The sequence below is a fragment of the Lycium barbarum genome, chromosome 5 (genome assembly GCF_019175385.1).
Source record: "Lycium barbarum isolate Lr01 chromosome 5, ASM1917538v2, whole genome shotgun sequence".
Taxonomy (NCBI): Eukaryota; Viridiplantae; Streptophyta; class Magnoliopsida; order Solanales; family Solanaceae; genus Lycium; species Lycium barbarum.
Window position 1 is genome coordinate 3,627,140 of NC_083341.1, and position 16,585 is coordinate 3,643,724.

The 16,585-nt window shown below is 32.5% G+C and overlaps 1 protein-coding gene across 1 annotated transcript; it reads left to right on the top strand.

The window, feature by feature from the left end:
* The first annotated feature begins 9,883 nt into the window (after positions 1–9,883).
* LOC132640181 (ACT domain-containing protein ACR9) lies at positions 9,884–14,879 on the top strand. Its single transcript, XM_060356662.1, has 6 exons — positions 9,884–10,169; positions 11,015–11,233; positions 11,585–11,690; positions 12,859–13,207; positions 14,004–14,288; positions 14,366–14,879. Exons 1-6 carry the CDS (start codon positions 10,016–10,018, stop codon positions 14,510–14,512), a joined length of 1,260 nt encoding a protein of 419 aa, XP_060212645.1. The 5' UTR covers positions 9,884–10,015; the 3' UTR covers positions 14,513–14,879.
* The last annotated feature ends 1,706 nt before the right edge of the window (positions 14,880–16,585 follow it).

Here is a 16,585-nt window from a genome sequence, read left to right on the forward strand (position 1 = left end):
TATAAAATATACTTCCTCCGTCCCATAATAAGTGTTACTTTAGCCAAAAATACGCATATTAAGAAACCAATAATGCATTGTGAAGCTTACCAAATTACCCTATATGATAAAAATAAACTATTTTTACCTTTTGATTAGAGCATGCACAAGAAGCTACCTTTTGACATTGAGAATTCAACAATACCAAGTTACTATATGACTTTTTCAATTATCATTTAAATGTTAATTTATTATCTAAGGATAGAATTGGAAAAAACTAATCAATTTATGTTTTGGTTTCCTAAGGTGACACTTATTATGAGACAAAAAAATTTGGCTAAGGTGACACTTATTATGGTACGGGAAGAGTAATAGATTGTTTCTATATTATGTCAGAATCGCTCACGTATACATAGAGTCATATGAGTGCCATTTACCTCTACTCATTTTTGTAAGATCCCTTTTAACTTATTTCCTTGCTTATGGGCGGAGCAAAACGACACTGTACAGTTCTTAATATTTCGAGCGTATGAGCATTTTGTTGCAAAATTGGGGAAATCCCATAATATTTAAAAACATTGTATTGAATCTTTTATCCTTTTTTTCATTTTTGGTTGTTAATGAAATCTTTTTGTCACACAAACATACACTGATTTTGAATTAGAGTCTTTATTGAATGTGAATTCCAGCGATTTACGCTCCTTTTTTTGCATTTTTGAGTGATTAATAACAGTGTTTCCTCACAATTCAAGCATATAAGCGGGTTGTTAAAAAATTGAAAAAATCCCACGACGTTATTAATAGTAGCTCAGTTGGTTGACTACCCGAACTTTCACCTTGTTAGTGAAGGTTCGAATCCTCACATTGTAATCTTTTTCCCATTTCCCCTTCCTCTACCCCTATGTAATAAAAACAATTTAAAAAATAAATAAAAATAATACTATTATTTTCCAGGCAATCTGCCTTAAATTTTCATTTTGAATTTGGGTACTGTAGTTCAGGGTTTTAAAAGGCGGGGGCGTAAGGCGGGGCGTTTTACATACGCCTCGACGAGGCGAAAGCCTCGAGGCACGGGGCGTAAGCCCCATGAATATTTAATTTTTAGTATTTCTTAAAATAATATAATTACAATAAATATTTTTAAATAGGTAAAATTACATTAAAAAATAAAAGAAAACTGTAAATAAATGAAATATATATACATACATACATATATATATATATATATATATATATATATATATATATATATATATATGTATATGTATGTGTGTGAGCGCGCGCGCTTGATCTTCACAAAAAAATGATCAAAGCCCATTATACACCGCTTATAACTTGTAATTATATATAACATAATTTTACAAGTATAAACAATACAATGAAATAAAAGCTATTATGAAATGCAAAACAATTCTAACATTTAACTTTCAAACACGGAAAAAAACACAGTTTCTTAAAACACTATTACTATCATACTATTCATTTTATCTCCCTATAAGCAAATAATCTATAAATTTTATCAATATTACAATTAAAACATAACTTCTTCATGAACAAAAAATAAAATTATATGATAATTCTAATACATAGGACTTATGACCAATGACAAGTGAAAATGTACAATTCCGCTATGTGTGTTTTTTTTTAAAATAAGTGATATTCACCCTCACGACGTTCTCAAATAGTAAATATCCAATACTACGACTTGTTATATGAGTTACACCCAATCTTCTATTTCTACAGATGAAAAACTATTAAGTATCATTATTTTGTTAATAATTATGAGGGTGAATGATTTTAATTAAGGAATTTAAAATATAATTTGTGTAAGAACTGTTAGGCGAGCCCTGGGCGTTAGGTGTGTTTAGGGCGTACGGTTGGGCGCTTAGGGCGTAAGCCTCATAAAAACTAAGCCCCGCACGTTAGCCCCAGGGCGTTTTGCCACTGCCCTGCCCCGAGGCGAGCCCCGGAGCGAATCCTGACACTGCCTTTTAAAACAATGTGTAGTTTCTATTTATTGTACATATCCAACAAATTAGTACAGTCCCATTAGGCCACCATTTTGTTAGATTTTGTCTTAATACTCTTTATGTCCCACAAAAATTATCCTCCGTTCTTTTTTAATCTGTTTCACAAAGATTGTCTTCTTTCTATATTTAGAAACAATTTAACTTTATGAGATAATTTATCGTCACAGAAATATCTAAGATTTATTTTGGACTATACATTTCAAAAAATTTCCTTTATTTTTTAAATTTTGTGCTAAATTAAAAAAAAAAAAAAATTGAGACGGAGGGAATATTTTATAGCGAAAGTAGTCGTCTTGAAAATCAAGTAGTTCAAATAGTAAAATCACGTGCCACTAATAAGCTTTAGTCAAATCAACTAGTACTACTCAATTCTTATAGACTCTATGCAATTTAAATAACTAGTACTTAATAGATATATGAAATCATGATTTTATATTTTAATTTTAAATCAGTATTGGTTTATATAATTTGCAGAAAACTTTAATTTTAACTTCATATTATCATTTTAAATTTTAAATTCTCCAAAAAGGTATTATTTGAAATTCCAGATCGTGATTTCATTTTTTTTTAAAGTAAAACTTGACCCATGGATTTATATTTTATAAAAAAAAATTATAATTTGATAGATATATTTACCAACCATATTTATCAAATATTAAAAGATCTGCAAGTTAGTAGTATATTTATAACAAACCTACTCTTACCAACAATGTGAGAAGATTATATTAGAGAGTAGTTAACTATAACTTATGTTCAATTTTTCCTTTTTATTGAATTAAAGTTCGATCAATTGATGGTGTATTTTTTAGAAAGGTCTTCTAGTAGCGTATCAACTTTGTTATGAACTATGATTTGTTCATTTTCACCATCCAAATAAAAATACAAAAAATAAATAAATCAAATTTGGGTTTGAATTTTAATTTGCCCAAACTATGCTCACCCCTTCCATGAAATAATTGAATTTTAATTTTGCCCAAACCATGCTCACCCTTCCGTGAAATAATCTATGACTAGTGTTGGAAGAGACCAGCACCACTTTTATTTTTATTTTTCACTAGATGTCTGATATCTGCTTTAGTATTCGACTAATACTAAAATTTCTAATTCTAACCCTGCAAAATGAGACTTCCCGACGCGCAAGACCAGTATCACATATTTGAATTGGTTATAACAATTTTTTTTTTGTTTCCCACTTGGTGAGGTATCCATATTGGAGCCTGACTATATTCTGATTCACGCCGTGTAAGGCTCCATGTGAAAAAAAACCGTTCCCAATTAAGAATTTTTTTATATTCAATGCTTGAACTCGAGAGCTCTAGTAAATGAAGGTATAACTCATCCGCCGCACCATATCCTTTCACGACAGTTATGACAAACTTATCCTTGTATCAGCATGATCTTTTCACGTTGCGTTGGATCCACTCAATTCATGTCACTTCATGTTTCTCCTTTTGCTAATTTATTTCTCCTTTTTTGTGTGCGTCTGTTTTTACATCAATCACTCATTAGGATAAGGTTCATATGAAGTCTGTAATGATCGAGATAAGTAGGTGTTCATATGAGACCGAAAAATCAATTTAAATTGGTGAATCGAATTAAATTGACTTAATAAATTAAAAATTAGCTTGTTTGACTTGATTTGGTGTTGAATGTAGTAGCTCAAGTGTGGAAAAGGACAAGTGCTCACATGTTTTCAACTTCACAATATCTTTATCTTGTTTTAAATTTTAAAAAACCGATAACATTTGGTTTGGTTTGGTGTTAAATTAAAAAAATTCGAACCAAAACCGAACCAAACCGATAGATACATATATATTTAAAATGTTATATATATATATATATATATATATATATATCTTCTTCAAAATTTTGGCTCAGACCAAGTCCAATATAAATTCAAATAATTAGAAAGAAAAGTGTAGCCCATTTAAGTTTAAGGTAAAATAAAATAAAAATTTGCTAAAGGTAAAATGAAAAATTTCCCCTTATCCAGTTTTACGGTTCCCTCTTTTACATGCCATCTGAATTACTACTAATAAACTAGCATTTTATCCGTAACAAAATAAAGGGAAGAAAATGACAATTGAAATTTAAAAAGATTTGGTAGATGACTTTGTCTTTCTGTTTATCATTTTCCGTTTTAACTTCTGTGCTTTCTTCTCAATGCTTCATAAACACGATGAGTCTAGATAACAAAACTTTCGGAGGGCTGCATAATATCAAAAGACTATATGTAGGGAGGTAACTAGAATCATGAAAAGTAAATGTTATGTTTCTGTAATTCCTATACCCATAGCCATAGGCCTATACCTAAATAAAGTTAATGGAATAATAAAGAAGATTCTTAGATTTGAATAGATCACGTCAAAGCTGTATTTGGTTACCATTTAATTCAAAGGGTCTTTGTATTAATACATTCATAAAATACGAAAAAACCGCAAAAATCGAACCAAACTGATAAAACTGACGGAACCGAAAAAGCCGAAACAGATAGAATTTATACTATAATGATTTGGTTTGGTTTGAATATTAAAAAAAACTGACTTAATTGGTTTGGTTTGGTTTTAACCAAAAATTGAGTCAAACCGAACCGTGAACACCCCTAAAGATAAGGGGTGAATAAATTTATTTACTTAATTTTAGAGATTTAAATGTTATATGTTAGATGTTACTCCTACAAATATCAGGTGACCTATAAATGGAAAAAACGGCAAAAAGAAAACTAAAAAAATGCCTAAACAACTTCTTAGATCACTTGTATATAAGAACATCAATGATTGTAGTTGGATGGATAGAGTCTATCTGTTTTTGCTCCGAGGTGTCGTGTTGGATTCTTAGAATAAGAAGATACTATCCAGATTAATTAGTATTGTAATGCAGACATCGAATATCAAATGAAAAACTTTAAGAACCCATAAATTTAGACATAAACACGAAAAACATATTAGAATTAAGAGTATTGTGTGTTTGTTTGGAGAAATGCTTTTCCTTGAGCTGCTTCTCTATTAAAAACAGTCTCTCTATCTTTCATGGTAGAGATAAGATCTGAATATAATTACTCTCTGGGGACTCCACTTGTGAGATTACACTGAATATATATGTTGTTGTTGTTGGGTGTATGTTTGGAAAATGCCTTAGGAAAACTTCTTTAAGAAAAATAAAAAATAAGGAGCACTAATCAAAATTGTGTTGAACAATTCTCCAAATAACTTGTTCATAATCTATTTTTAAAAAGAAATGCTGAAAACGCATGATAAAATAAGTAAGTAAAAGACACCCTTTCTTGAGACAACATAACTAAACAACTTTATAACGTAATTACCATATTAGGGACTCTAATAGTGTTTGGTGGCTCTCAGATTTGTCTAAAATCTTCTCCAGTGTCGTATTGGAATTGTTTACTACTTAGCAGCTGCCTAATACTTTTCCGGTTCCAGTTTGCGACACTTTTCTTTTAAGCCCGTTACAAAAGAAATTGCGTATTTTAAAATTTGAAAACAATTAAATTTATACTTCTCATTATAACTTTAATAAGAAGCTTTAGTAACAATGTTATGAAATAGCTACACATTTCAAAAGTTGTTGTAGCCATACAAATGCTATGCCATGTTTAATAATAACATTTTCAAAGGATAAATCTTTATATACCTAGCCGGTCGAATTTACATTTCTTTTTTTAGTTTGTACGCATAGATTATATGCTAATTATATACTGAATTATACATATGTTATACATCTGACGTTCATTTTTAGTTTAAATAATTGAGTGAGCCGCTATCTAGGTTTATTTTTTATTTTCTATTTTTCTTCTCTCTTTTAAAAGTTGTTGTATTTTAAAATTGGCCAAACCCATCGACAAACACATGTGGTCGTACACTTCTTTCACTTGAGCACCTAAAGTGACTTTTGTTCCATTTAGACACTTCAGGTAGGCCATTCTTATTCCACTTAGACACTTTTTGCACAGTTATCGGAGCAAAACCAACACCAGTCGTCTCCTACGTGGATTAAGTGACCAATTAAATTGTGTCAGCTCATTTAAATTGTGCCGACTCAATTAAATTGTGCCGACTCATTTTAATTGTAAATTCACTAATTTGTAAATTCGTGGATTTTTGAACATTAAAAATTGAGACTTTTGGGCTGGTTGGATGTGCAATGAGGTGGCGCCCCCTTTGGTGTTGGTTTTGCTCCGATAACGGTGCAAAAAGTATCTAAATAGAATAGGAACGACTCACTTGAAGTGTCTAAATGGAACAAGAATCACTTTAAGTGCTTAAGTGAAAAAAGTAAACGATCATAAATGTCTGTCGATGGATTTCGCCTTTAAAATTTTATGACACGTTATGTCACATTAATTAGAATAGAGTACCGTTTTTTATTGCCTTCAAACAAAGACAAGTTGCAAAATCAATCCAGGGCAAAGGACAGGTCAACTTCAATTATTGGATAAGATTGTACAACCAAATAGCAACTACATGTTGAAGTTTCTGGAAATTAAATTAATTAATATATTTGCTTATATTTTTGCACCATAAAAAATGTAAAAATTTCGTTAAATTCCATGCAAATATAACTACGTTGATTCTACTGAAAAAAAAAATTAGATTAATAAATTTCCGGGAAAATATTTTCCATTACATTTCTCATAGGTTAAGACAATTACCGAAAGTCCCTTCACATTTTATAGGAAATAATGAACTACCAAAACACGCCATCGACGATTATGTGGATATAAAATTATGTTATTAAAGTGAAATAAGAAGTTAAATTAAATTCTCTTTAACTATAAAAATGTCATTTTCTTGGGATAGGTTAAAAATTAAATAGTTCACATAAAATGAGACAAAGAAAGTAAATATTATTTATGTAGATAAGTTATTTAAGCAAATCCTCATTTTTTTAATTTTTTTTTAAAAGGATTCTTGAGTTTGCGTTAACATGTTCTTTTTTTTTTTTATGAAAATTATCAATGCCCCAATGGTTAGAATTATAATGATTTTTAGAGCACCTACCTCCAACTTTGTTATAGGTTGTTGTTGAATTGATGACACGCCCTCAATGATTTTAATAATTTATATGAGCAGGACAATTTTGTTGTACACAACCCGTGGAGATAATAAAAAGAATTGCATAATTCTCCCCATCACTTATTAGAAAAATCAAGTTTCCATATTGGATAAACAAATGTTGAATATAAATATTGACCTTGTACAACAAGTGGAAACATAATCGATTATCTATGAATTTAAAAATAATATCTTTCAAAACATGGCCCTTCCAATACAAATTAACAACATAAATAAATTTAAGTAGGTTCATGTAAAGTGTATCGGAATATAGTACAGTCAGCAGTACTTCCTTTTAATGGTGAAATGTTGCTGTCTCAAAATGAGCTTTACTTTAATTTTAATTATTTAACTTTTTTTTTTTTTTTTAATTTAGTGTCCAATATCACTCAAATTAGTGCTACTAATCAGGTCGTTCCTCTTTCTATAAAGTTAGCTTCTTGATTAAGGTGCCTAATTGTTGGTAATGACTGCTCTTCCTCAAAGGACTTATTTTAAGGCCCAAGTAATATGAGGAGTCTCATTTTGAAGTAAAAATACTCTATGGCAAAAACAAATTTTATTTCCACAACTCAAACTTGAATTAAATAGTTTTGAAATCAAATTTTTGTGTAAGTTGATTTGAAATTGATTAAATGTGTAATATATTACTTCAATTCTACACAAAGACACATTTCTTTAATGTGCTACGCTCTTTCTCTCTCCATAATTCGATTTAATGTAAACATTGTAACCAAATATAGTTAATCAATTACGCTTTAACTAATAGTAACCTAATTAGAGGTAGTAAATCATAATCTAGAATTTAGAAAAAGTTGGAGTACGTACATGAGCCCGTTTGGATTGACTTATAAGTTGCTTATAAGTTGCTTATAAGCTGTTTTCAGCTTTTTTGAGTGTTTGGTTGGCCAGCTTAAAGTCATTTTGTGCTTAAAATAAGCTCAAAAAAATAATTGGGCCCATTTGACTTAGTTTATCTAAAGCAGCTTATAAGCTGAAAACAGCTTATAAGCCAAAAAAAATAAGTTAGACTATCCCAACTTATTTTTTTTTACTTATAAGCTGCAAACAGCTTATAGACATAAGCCCATCCAAACAGGCTCCATATTTTAAAGAGCAAAATTCTTAAATATCATTGATAAATGATAACGGTCCGTTTTCACTTGCAAAGCTCATAATATTATAATCTTGTGTTTAAGACGGAATATGCTATAAGAAGAATCACTAATCACTATATATTTGAATAACAAAAACATATTAAAAATAATGATAACAAACTAAACAATGTAAAAATCACATGGTAATGATCTTCGAATCTTCATTAATTAAAAGATGGATCTAAGATGTAAAGGCCAAAAGTATACTTATTATACTCCTAATAAAGTACTACTGACAAACATATTTTTATATGGTTAATAGCATTTTCGATCACTGAATCATTTATAAATTTTAGCTTTAGCTCTTATAATATTTAACTAAACACAATTAATCTTCACGAAATGTGTGATTTTAGTCCTTTTGCTTGTGAATATTCATTTTTTTTTTAGAATTATTAACTTTTTCATCATTTAATCACTCATCTAGTAGCTTAGTTGATTGACTACCTGAACTTTCATCTTGTCGGTGAGAGTTGGAATCACATGTTGTAATCCTCTTCCTCTACCTCCTAAGTAATAAAAAAAAAAAAAAAAAGGGTCTGGTACATATAACGAATCCTGAAAATTATAATGTAATCGGAAATTTTGGATTTGAGATTTGAAACTAAAATTGCCTTTGCTAGAGAACTCTATACCTTTGAAACCGAGATCTTTTTCGATGTGAATGCGGATTGTTAGATCCAAAATCAAGGGTGGAGCTATAGCATTCATACCGACTAACCTAATAATTTTTGCTTAGATCTTCCATTTGTGTTAAAAAAGTTTATTAAGTATGCACAATTATTCAATTATGAATCCAATAACTAAATGAATTATGTATAGAACCATACACTTCAAATCTCGACTACTTCGTCTCTTTCCAAATCAAATACTTCCTCCGTTTCAAAATTTTTGTCTTGTTTTATCTTGGCACGAAGTTAAGAAAGTAAAGAAGTTTTTTGCATCTCGTGATATTAAATCAAAGATGTATAGAATTTATCAGAATGCCCTTCAATTTTGCGGTCTTAAACATGACCCGCGGAAAATTGAAACTAAAAATTGCCAGAAAAGGAAAGTGACATTCTTTTTAAATGGATCCAAAAAAAAAAAGTAAGACAGACGGAGGGAGTACTAGATACCGAGTAAGAGCCCGTTTGGATTGGCTTATAAGGTGCTCAAACCAGCTTATAAGTCATTTTTAACTTATTTGAGTATTTGGTAAAATAGAAAACTGCTTAAAATAAGTCAAAATCAAGAAGTTGTTCAACCTCATTTTTTTTTTTTTTTGCTTAATAACCATTTTGGTTTGACCAACAACTTAACCCGTTTATCTCTTATAATTTCTGTTAATTCCAATACTATCCTTACTTCTAAAACCCTTTAAGTACTTTTATCCAAACACATAACTGTTTATTTTAAAATAACTTTTAACACTTAAAAAAATACTTTAAACATTTAAAAGTCACTTTTTTTTTTCAACTAATTCAAACGGGCTCTAAATCTCACAATTCTTGTTCGTTCCACCAAAAAAACTACAAAATTATTTTATTTGCTAGTGAAAAAAGCCAAAACACATCTGACGTGTATACGATGTGTCTGTGGGTCCCATTTTCAAACAACATCTTCAACAGCAACAATTATAACATCACTGAAATATAACTAAAACCATCGAATTTGTTTACGGAACAGGGGGCGGCGATTTTTTTCTTAAAAACCCCCTCAAGGTTTCTTATATTATGTATTCGCCCGGATAAATTTTCTCAAAATTCCGGTACCGGAAAAAAAATCCAGTCGGGTCAAAATGGGTATTGCATGGGACGATGTCGTTTTGATTGAACATGCTGTGAAAACGGGTGACCCGACTGTTATAACCATAAATTGCCCCGATAAAACTGGCCTTGGATGTGATTTATGTAGAATTGTTCTTGAATTTGGACTTTATGTTACTCGTGGAGGTAAACAATTATTATAATTTTCTATTTTTTTATTTATTTTTAGATCTATCTTTTTTGTTTTGAATTTGTTGGCCCTTTTTTTTTGGTTTTTAATGATCTTGTTTTGGTTATATGGAATGTATTTGCTTGATAAGTTGATGGTTTGTGGTTGATTTGTAATTTTGTATGTGTGTTATATGTTGTAATAGCACGAGGGCGGAGCCAAGATTTCAACTTTATGGGTTCTGAATTTTAGAACGAGGATTTTAAGGATTAATAAATGGGTTCTAATTTAATGTGTACGTATTTATGATTTGTATGTATGTTATATGTTGTAATTGCAGGAGGGCGGAGCCAAGATTTCAACTTTATGGGTTCTGAATTTTAGAACGAGAGATTTCAAGTACAAATTTTATGTTATGTACATATTTTATGAATTTTTTTAATACAAATATACTGTTTGAGCAAAGGTTACTGGATTCGGACGAACCTGTATCTGGGCTTCTATCTCCGCCCCTGGTAATAGCAAGGTATTTCAATGTGTTGAAATGGTGGCTAAAAGTTGGTGCTTTTTGTGTAAATTTTGGATTTAGGTTGTTAATCTTCTGTACTATTAACAGAAAGTTGAAAATATGTTAATGGATAAGCTTTGATCTTCTTGTTTGCCTATCTTTGTTTAGTACTCAGTGTTAAGCTAAAGCTGTTAGTGGGAGAGGAAAGGGAAAAAAAAGATTAATGAACCATCGCGTTGCTTGCTTCCAACTTATGTGTTTTCAAGTTCTTGCATTTTCCTGATGGAATGTGTGTTAGTTCCATTATTTGCCGTCATTGAAATTAACGCCTTCATGATGAATAAATTAATGCAGATTTTGCCACCGATGGGAAATGGTGTTACATAGTACTATGGGTTGTCCCACGTCCAAGCTCACTAAAGGTTGATTGGGGAAGCTTGAAAAATAGGCTTGTGTCTACATGCCCCTCATGCATGATTTCATTTTACCTAAGTCAACAATCTACCGCTTCTCCACCTCCTACAGTTTACCTATTGAAGGTGTTTTGCCTAGACAGGAAAGGGTTGCTACATGGTAAGTATAATGCGTCTAAGAGTCTGTTTGGATGGGCTTATGCCCATAAGCTGTTTGCAGCTTATAAGCTAAAAAAAATAAGTTGGGATAGTCTAACTTATTTTTTTGGCTTATAAGTTGTTTTCAGCTTATAAGCTGCTTTAGATAAGCTAAGTCAAATGGGCTCAATTATTTTTTTGAGCTTATTTTAAGTACAAAATGACTTTAAGCTGGCCAGCCAAACACTCAAAAAAGCTGAAAACAGCTTATAAGCAACTTATAAGCCAATCCAAACGGGCTCTTAACTCTTTTTGCTTTTTTCACTCGCACATGGCTTTGTAAAGTTCTCATGTGGTTATTTTTGCTTTTTAGATATTACTAAGATCCTTTGCGAGCTTGAGCTAACAATTCAAAGAGTAAAAGTTATGACAACACCAGACGACAAAGTTTTGGATCTCTTCTTCATAACAGATGGCATGTAAGTCTCTTGAAGTTCTCAACAGGTTTACGCCGCGTTTGATCTTTAACCTAATTGGCTTATGGTGCTCTATTTAGTGTAAGATTGTTTTTTCTATGGCCTTGCTGCATCTTTATCGATGCTGCTAATGCCATAAGATGATAACATCTGTGATGGTCGAACGAGAGTCACAGTGATCCAGAGATGGATGTAGCCCTTTTGGTTACGGGTTCATGTGAATACATAACTACACGGAGTTTAAATGTATATGTAAAAACCTACTAAAATCTTAACATATATTGGGTCTGAACCATAATTTTAATAGTGCAATGAGTACAATGCTAAGAATCTTAAAAGTTGAACCCTTTTAAGTTTAAATTCTGAATCCACTTATGCACTTATCCGGCTATTAGATTGAAAAAAGTCGTTTTTAAACTGACCAGAATTAACTAAACCCAACAGCCATTAAGGTAAAACTATGATATCAAACTCAATTTCAAAGCATTATGTGTCCTTACACTTGTATATCGAACCAACACTGTAAGATCTTAAATGTTAACGACAAACGCGGATACCCTTTAGTGAATTCTCTACGAAAATGTAGTAGTAATTTTTTCTTGCCCCTATAGAGCAACTCGATATAGAGGAATCATATAGCCGACCCCAACTAGTTTGAGATTGAAGCTTAGTTGATTGGTTGGTCTTTTGTTCCTTTAGCATCAAATATATTCACCGGGTTATGCAATATTTTCAGCCAAAGTAGTTGTTAAATAAATCTTTCTTTTCCTTCTAATTATCGGAAGTATTTTATTCATTTTCGCAAGCCTCTATTGACTGGTAAACCAAACAGTTGACTGGGAACGGAATGCTTGATATTGTAGCCTAAGTTATGCTGCGACTCTTCGCCAATATTCACGTGTTTGTTGTAGAATACTACAATGTCTGTTGTTGATCCTTTTAGCAATTCAAACCTCATTTCCACCGTATGATTTAACCGTTGCCCATTGGACCATTACTAATGTGCTTGGGTGATATTCATCTTCTCTGATCAGATGAGAAAACTACTGTGGTTGGATGATATTCATCTTCTCTGATCAGATGAGAAAAAAACTAAGAATTAAAGGTTATCACTAATTTGACTGTTATATGGTAATATTTTTACATTTGTGCTTGCTATTCTTCATATCAGGGACTTGCTGCACACAAAACATAGACGAGATGAGACATGTGAACATCTAAGCGATGTTTTGGGAGAATATTGCATTAGCTGTGAACTTCAGTTGTCGGGGACTGAATGTGAAGTTCAGCAAGGATGTCCTTCTCTTCCACAAGAAGTTGCAGAAGAATTGTTTAGTTGTGAATTGTCCAAGGAAGCAGTTCCCATGTCATCTGCTTCTGATACGGCAAAATTAAAGAAGGCAACCATCACTGTGGATAACTTATTGAGCCCCGCCCATACGTTGCTTCAAATACAATGTGTTGATCAAAAGGGCCTCATCTATGACATTTTGAGGACTTCAAAGGACTGTGATATTCAGGTAAACATATATTTACTTAATGAATGCCCGTTCGCTGGAATCAATTTGTGTTGTGAGCAAAACACTTTCGATGTGGAGATGGATCTTAAATTTTCTGTCTTGTGAAATATTATGTGTTAAAGGGGTCTATTAATTACAAACACTGTGTGATTCCTTCCCATCTGTCCAAATCTATCCAAGCCTTGGTCGATTGAGTTACCCGGTACCTATGTTGGTGGGAAGGGAATTAGTCAAGGTGCGCACAAGCTGGTACAAACACCACAAGTATCAAAAAGAATAAGAAGTCTACTACTCCCTCCCTCCCAATGTATGTGGCTTCTTTCCTTTTTAGTCAGTCCAAAAAAGAACTCATTTCTATATTTAGTAACAATTTGACTTTAAGCTTCTAATTTATCGTAATGAGATGATTTATAGCCACATAAATATCTATGGCTAATTTTAGATCACAAGTTTCAAAAGTCTTCCTTTTTATTCATAAACTTCGTCCTAGTCAAACACAACAACAACATACCCAGTGTAGTCCCACAAGTGGGGTCTGGGGAGGTTAGGATGTACAGCTTACCTAACTTCATATCTAGTCAAACACCTTCGCATCAATTGGGATAGAGGGAGCATCTTATTTGAGCTGGAGTACTTGTCTAAATTGTCAACAAAGGGAAAAAAGAAGGTTGGGACTATCGAATGAATGTGATCATCTATACTTCACGTGTTCATTGGTGCTTTTAGTTCGGAAGTGCCTCTCGCATTGTCTTAATTCAAACATTAATACATATGTGCTTGTTACTTTGACGTCTAGATTGCTTTTGGAAGAATCCAGTCTACCGCCAAGGATTATCGCACTATAGACCTATTTATCCAGAGAACAGATGGGAAAAAGATTATCGATGATGAGAATATAAAATATTTGTGTTCTCGCTTGAAGGAAGAGATGCTTCATCCACTTCGAGTCACTGTTGCTAGTCGTGGCCCAGATACAGAACTACTGGTTGCCAATCCTGTTGAGTTATCTGGAAAGGGAAGGCCACGTGTTTTCTATGATGTCACATTTGCCTTAAAAAAGCTCGGGATCTGTATTTTCTCTGTAAGTAGCCGTATGCTCAATTTCTCCTCAGTACACGTTTTTGCTTCCATAGCTCTAAACGATACACGTTTTTGCAGGCTGCAATTGCAAGGCATTCAACAGCAGAGCGGCAGTGGGAAGTTTATAGGTTCCGTTTGGATGAAAGGCCAGAGTATCCGTTAGCCAGCAGGCGAGCTAGAACCGAAATCGTGGATAGAGTGAAAAAAACACTAATGGGCTGGTGAAAAGTCAAAATGTACCATGGCACCAAGTCTTTAAACTCAGTTCAGCAACGTCCAACGGTCACCATGTATATATATCTGCAAGAAAACTAACAGAAGCTTAAGGAGAACCCCGAGCCATCGGATAACCATCGCCTCTGAGAGCTGATTCTGTGACTTATCTAGGCTTCTTTGGGTTAACAGCTGTATGAGCTCTATGAGAGGTTGCAATATAATACCTCTGCTCTAATCTTATGTTTCTCTTACTATCTTGACATAATAGAATCTCCTTTATTTCACCATTTCTTTCCCTTTCTGCATATTCTGTGGTTATGGGTAGTGTGTATGGTTTATTCCGAGATAGAATGTATATATAGGTAATGTTTTTCTATAGTAGGTGCCTGATGAAATAGTCGACTTACACACGAGTTGACTCGTATGTCACAGTTATAATTTTTTCTTAAGAATGTTTTATAATAATTTTTAAGTAGGTAAGTCGTCAATGATCAAAAGAATTGTCCAATAAATAGATAAAATGGCAATAGTCAAAGTTGCCCTTGAACTATGCATAATAGCATGATTTTGCCCTCCGTTAATAGTTGGGGTTAATCATGTCTCATCGGTATGCAATTGCCACATGTTTCCCTTTTTATTGCGAAATGATTTAGTTGAAGTGCTCGGATTTGAGTTTTAGTATGCATAATAGATATTGAGGCTTCTAAATGAAAATCATGCCTCCATTACTAATTGAGTCCGATTCGAACTCGGTTTTTTTTTTTTTTTTTTCCTCCTCAAAAAGAATAAAATTGTAACGAAATAAAAAGAAGAAAGCTACTACCTAAAACCTGTGTTAGCGGAGTTGATACTGAGATAGGCCACTAGAAATCATTGAGAACAAGAAGAAAAAGCTGATCACTCATCACAAGATTCCATTTCTTAAGAGTTCGTCTTTTAGAAAATACCCTGCTAGGATATGAGAAATCAACAACCCATTTACTTCCCAATCTTATCCAATTTGATAATTGTACTAATAATACTTACTAAACTTGTTTTATAAAAATATAATTAGTCCCAGTAGTCGAATCACATTTTATGCCCTCGTCCTTCAGTGTGATGCCTCTAATCAGCACAGTGTATGTTGTCATGGTATTGGTCATTTCGACGAAATTTATAAAGATGACCAGGCCTTCAAATAATCGGATTATGTAATATATGCTGACCTGAAAACTTAGCAAGGATGACGATTTCATACCAAAGTTTACAAGCATAATTACAAGTCTGAAAAATGATGTGGAAGAGCTTCCGGTATAGCAGTATCGCAGAAATGTCAATGTCCAAACTTGCATATATGTAAACATGAACAAATATAGTTTACGTCAAGACAAACAGTTCACATCCACGTGGAAAATACCAAACAACTTTGAGTTTATACTCTTCATAACAAAGTATAATTTTTGTAATCATTTCATATTTAATTCATTAATTACTTAACATATTGATGAATTAGGTCTACAGTTTTAAACTTCTTTGCTGTATGTTTATGACCAGTTGCAGTTAGAAGTCCATATATAACGAGTCAAACAACATTGAATCACCAATAATAGACACTAATATAGCTAACTAAAACCCCAACCAATTTAACCATTCACAGAACCAAGGGAGGAAATAGAAGGCATTTCATAATACAGACAAACACCAGCGTATAAATGGGAAGTGAGCTCTTAAAGTACTAGCAAAACAAACAATTGGACCATTCATAGAAAATAAACAGAAGAACCATATCTGAAATACTAATGAGATCCATTTCATTAACAAAACTACTCAGTTACAGTGACCTCATAAGCTTTCCTCTACTGATAATACACTTCACAGTTTTTCTCCTAGTGTGCTCAGTATATGTCACAGCATCACGAATCACATTCTCCAAAATATCTTCCAAACCCCTTTTGTCTCTTCATAAATCAGCCCCCTGATTCTCTTCACTCCACTTATTCTCGCCAACCTCATAATCGCCGGCTTGGTGATTCCCTGAATGTTATCCCAGAGAACTTTACGGTGTCGTTCTGCTCCACCCATACACATAACTCATATTGAATT

What these genes read in the sequence shown, in the direction of transcription:
- LOC132640181 (XM_060356662.1), top strand. Translation starts at nt 10,016, where the DNA reads ATGGGTATTGCATGGGACGATGTCGTTTTGATTGAACATGCTGTGAAA. An exon ending in CAGGAAAGGGTTGCTACATG is followed by an intron (nt 11,234 to 11,584) that starts GTAAGTATAATG and finishes TTTGCTTTTTAG; the next exon opens with ATATTACTAAGATCCTTTGC. An exon ending in TCGGGATCTGTATTTTCTCT is followed by an intron (nt 14,289 to 14,365) that starts GTAAGTAGCCGT and finishes ACGTTTTTGCAG; the next exon opens with GCTGCAATTGCAAGGCATTC.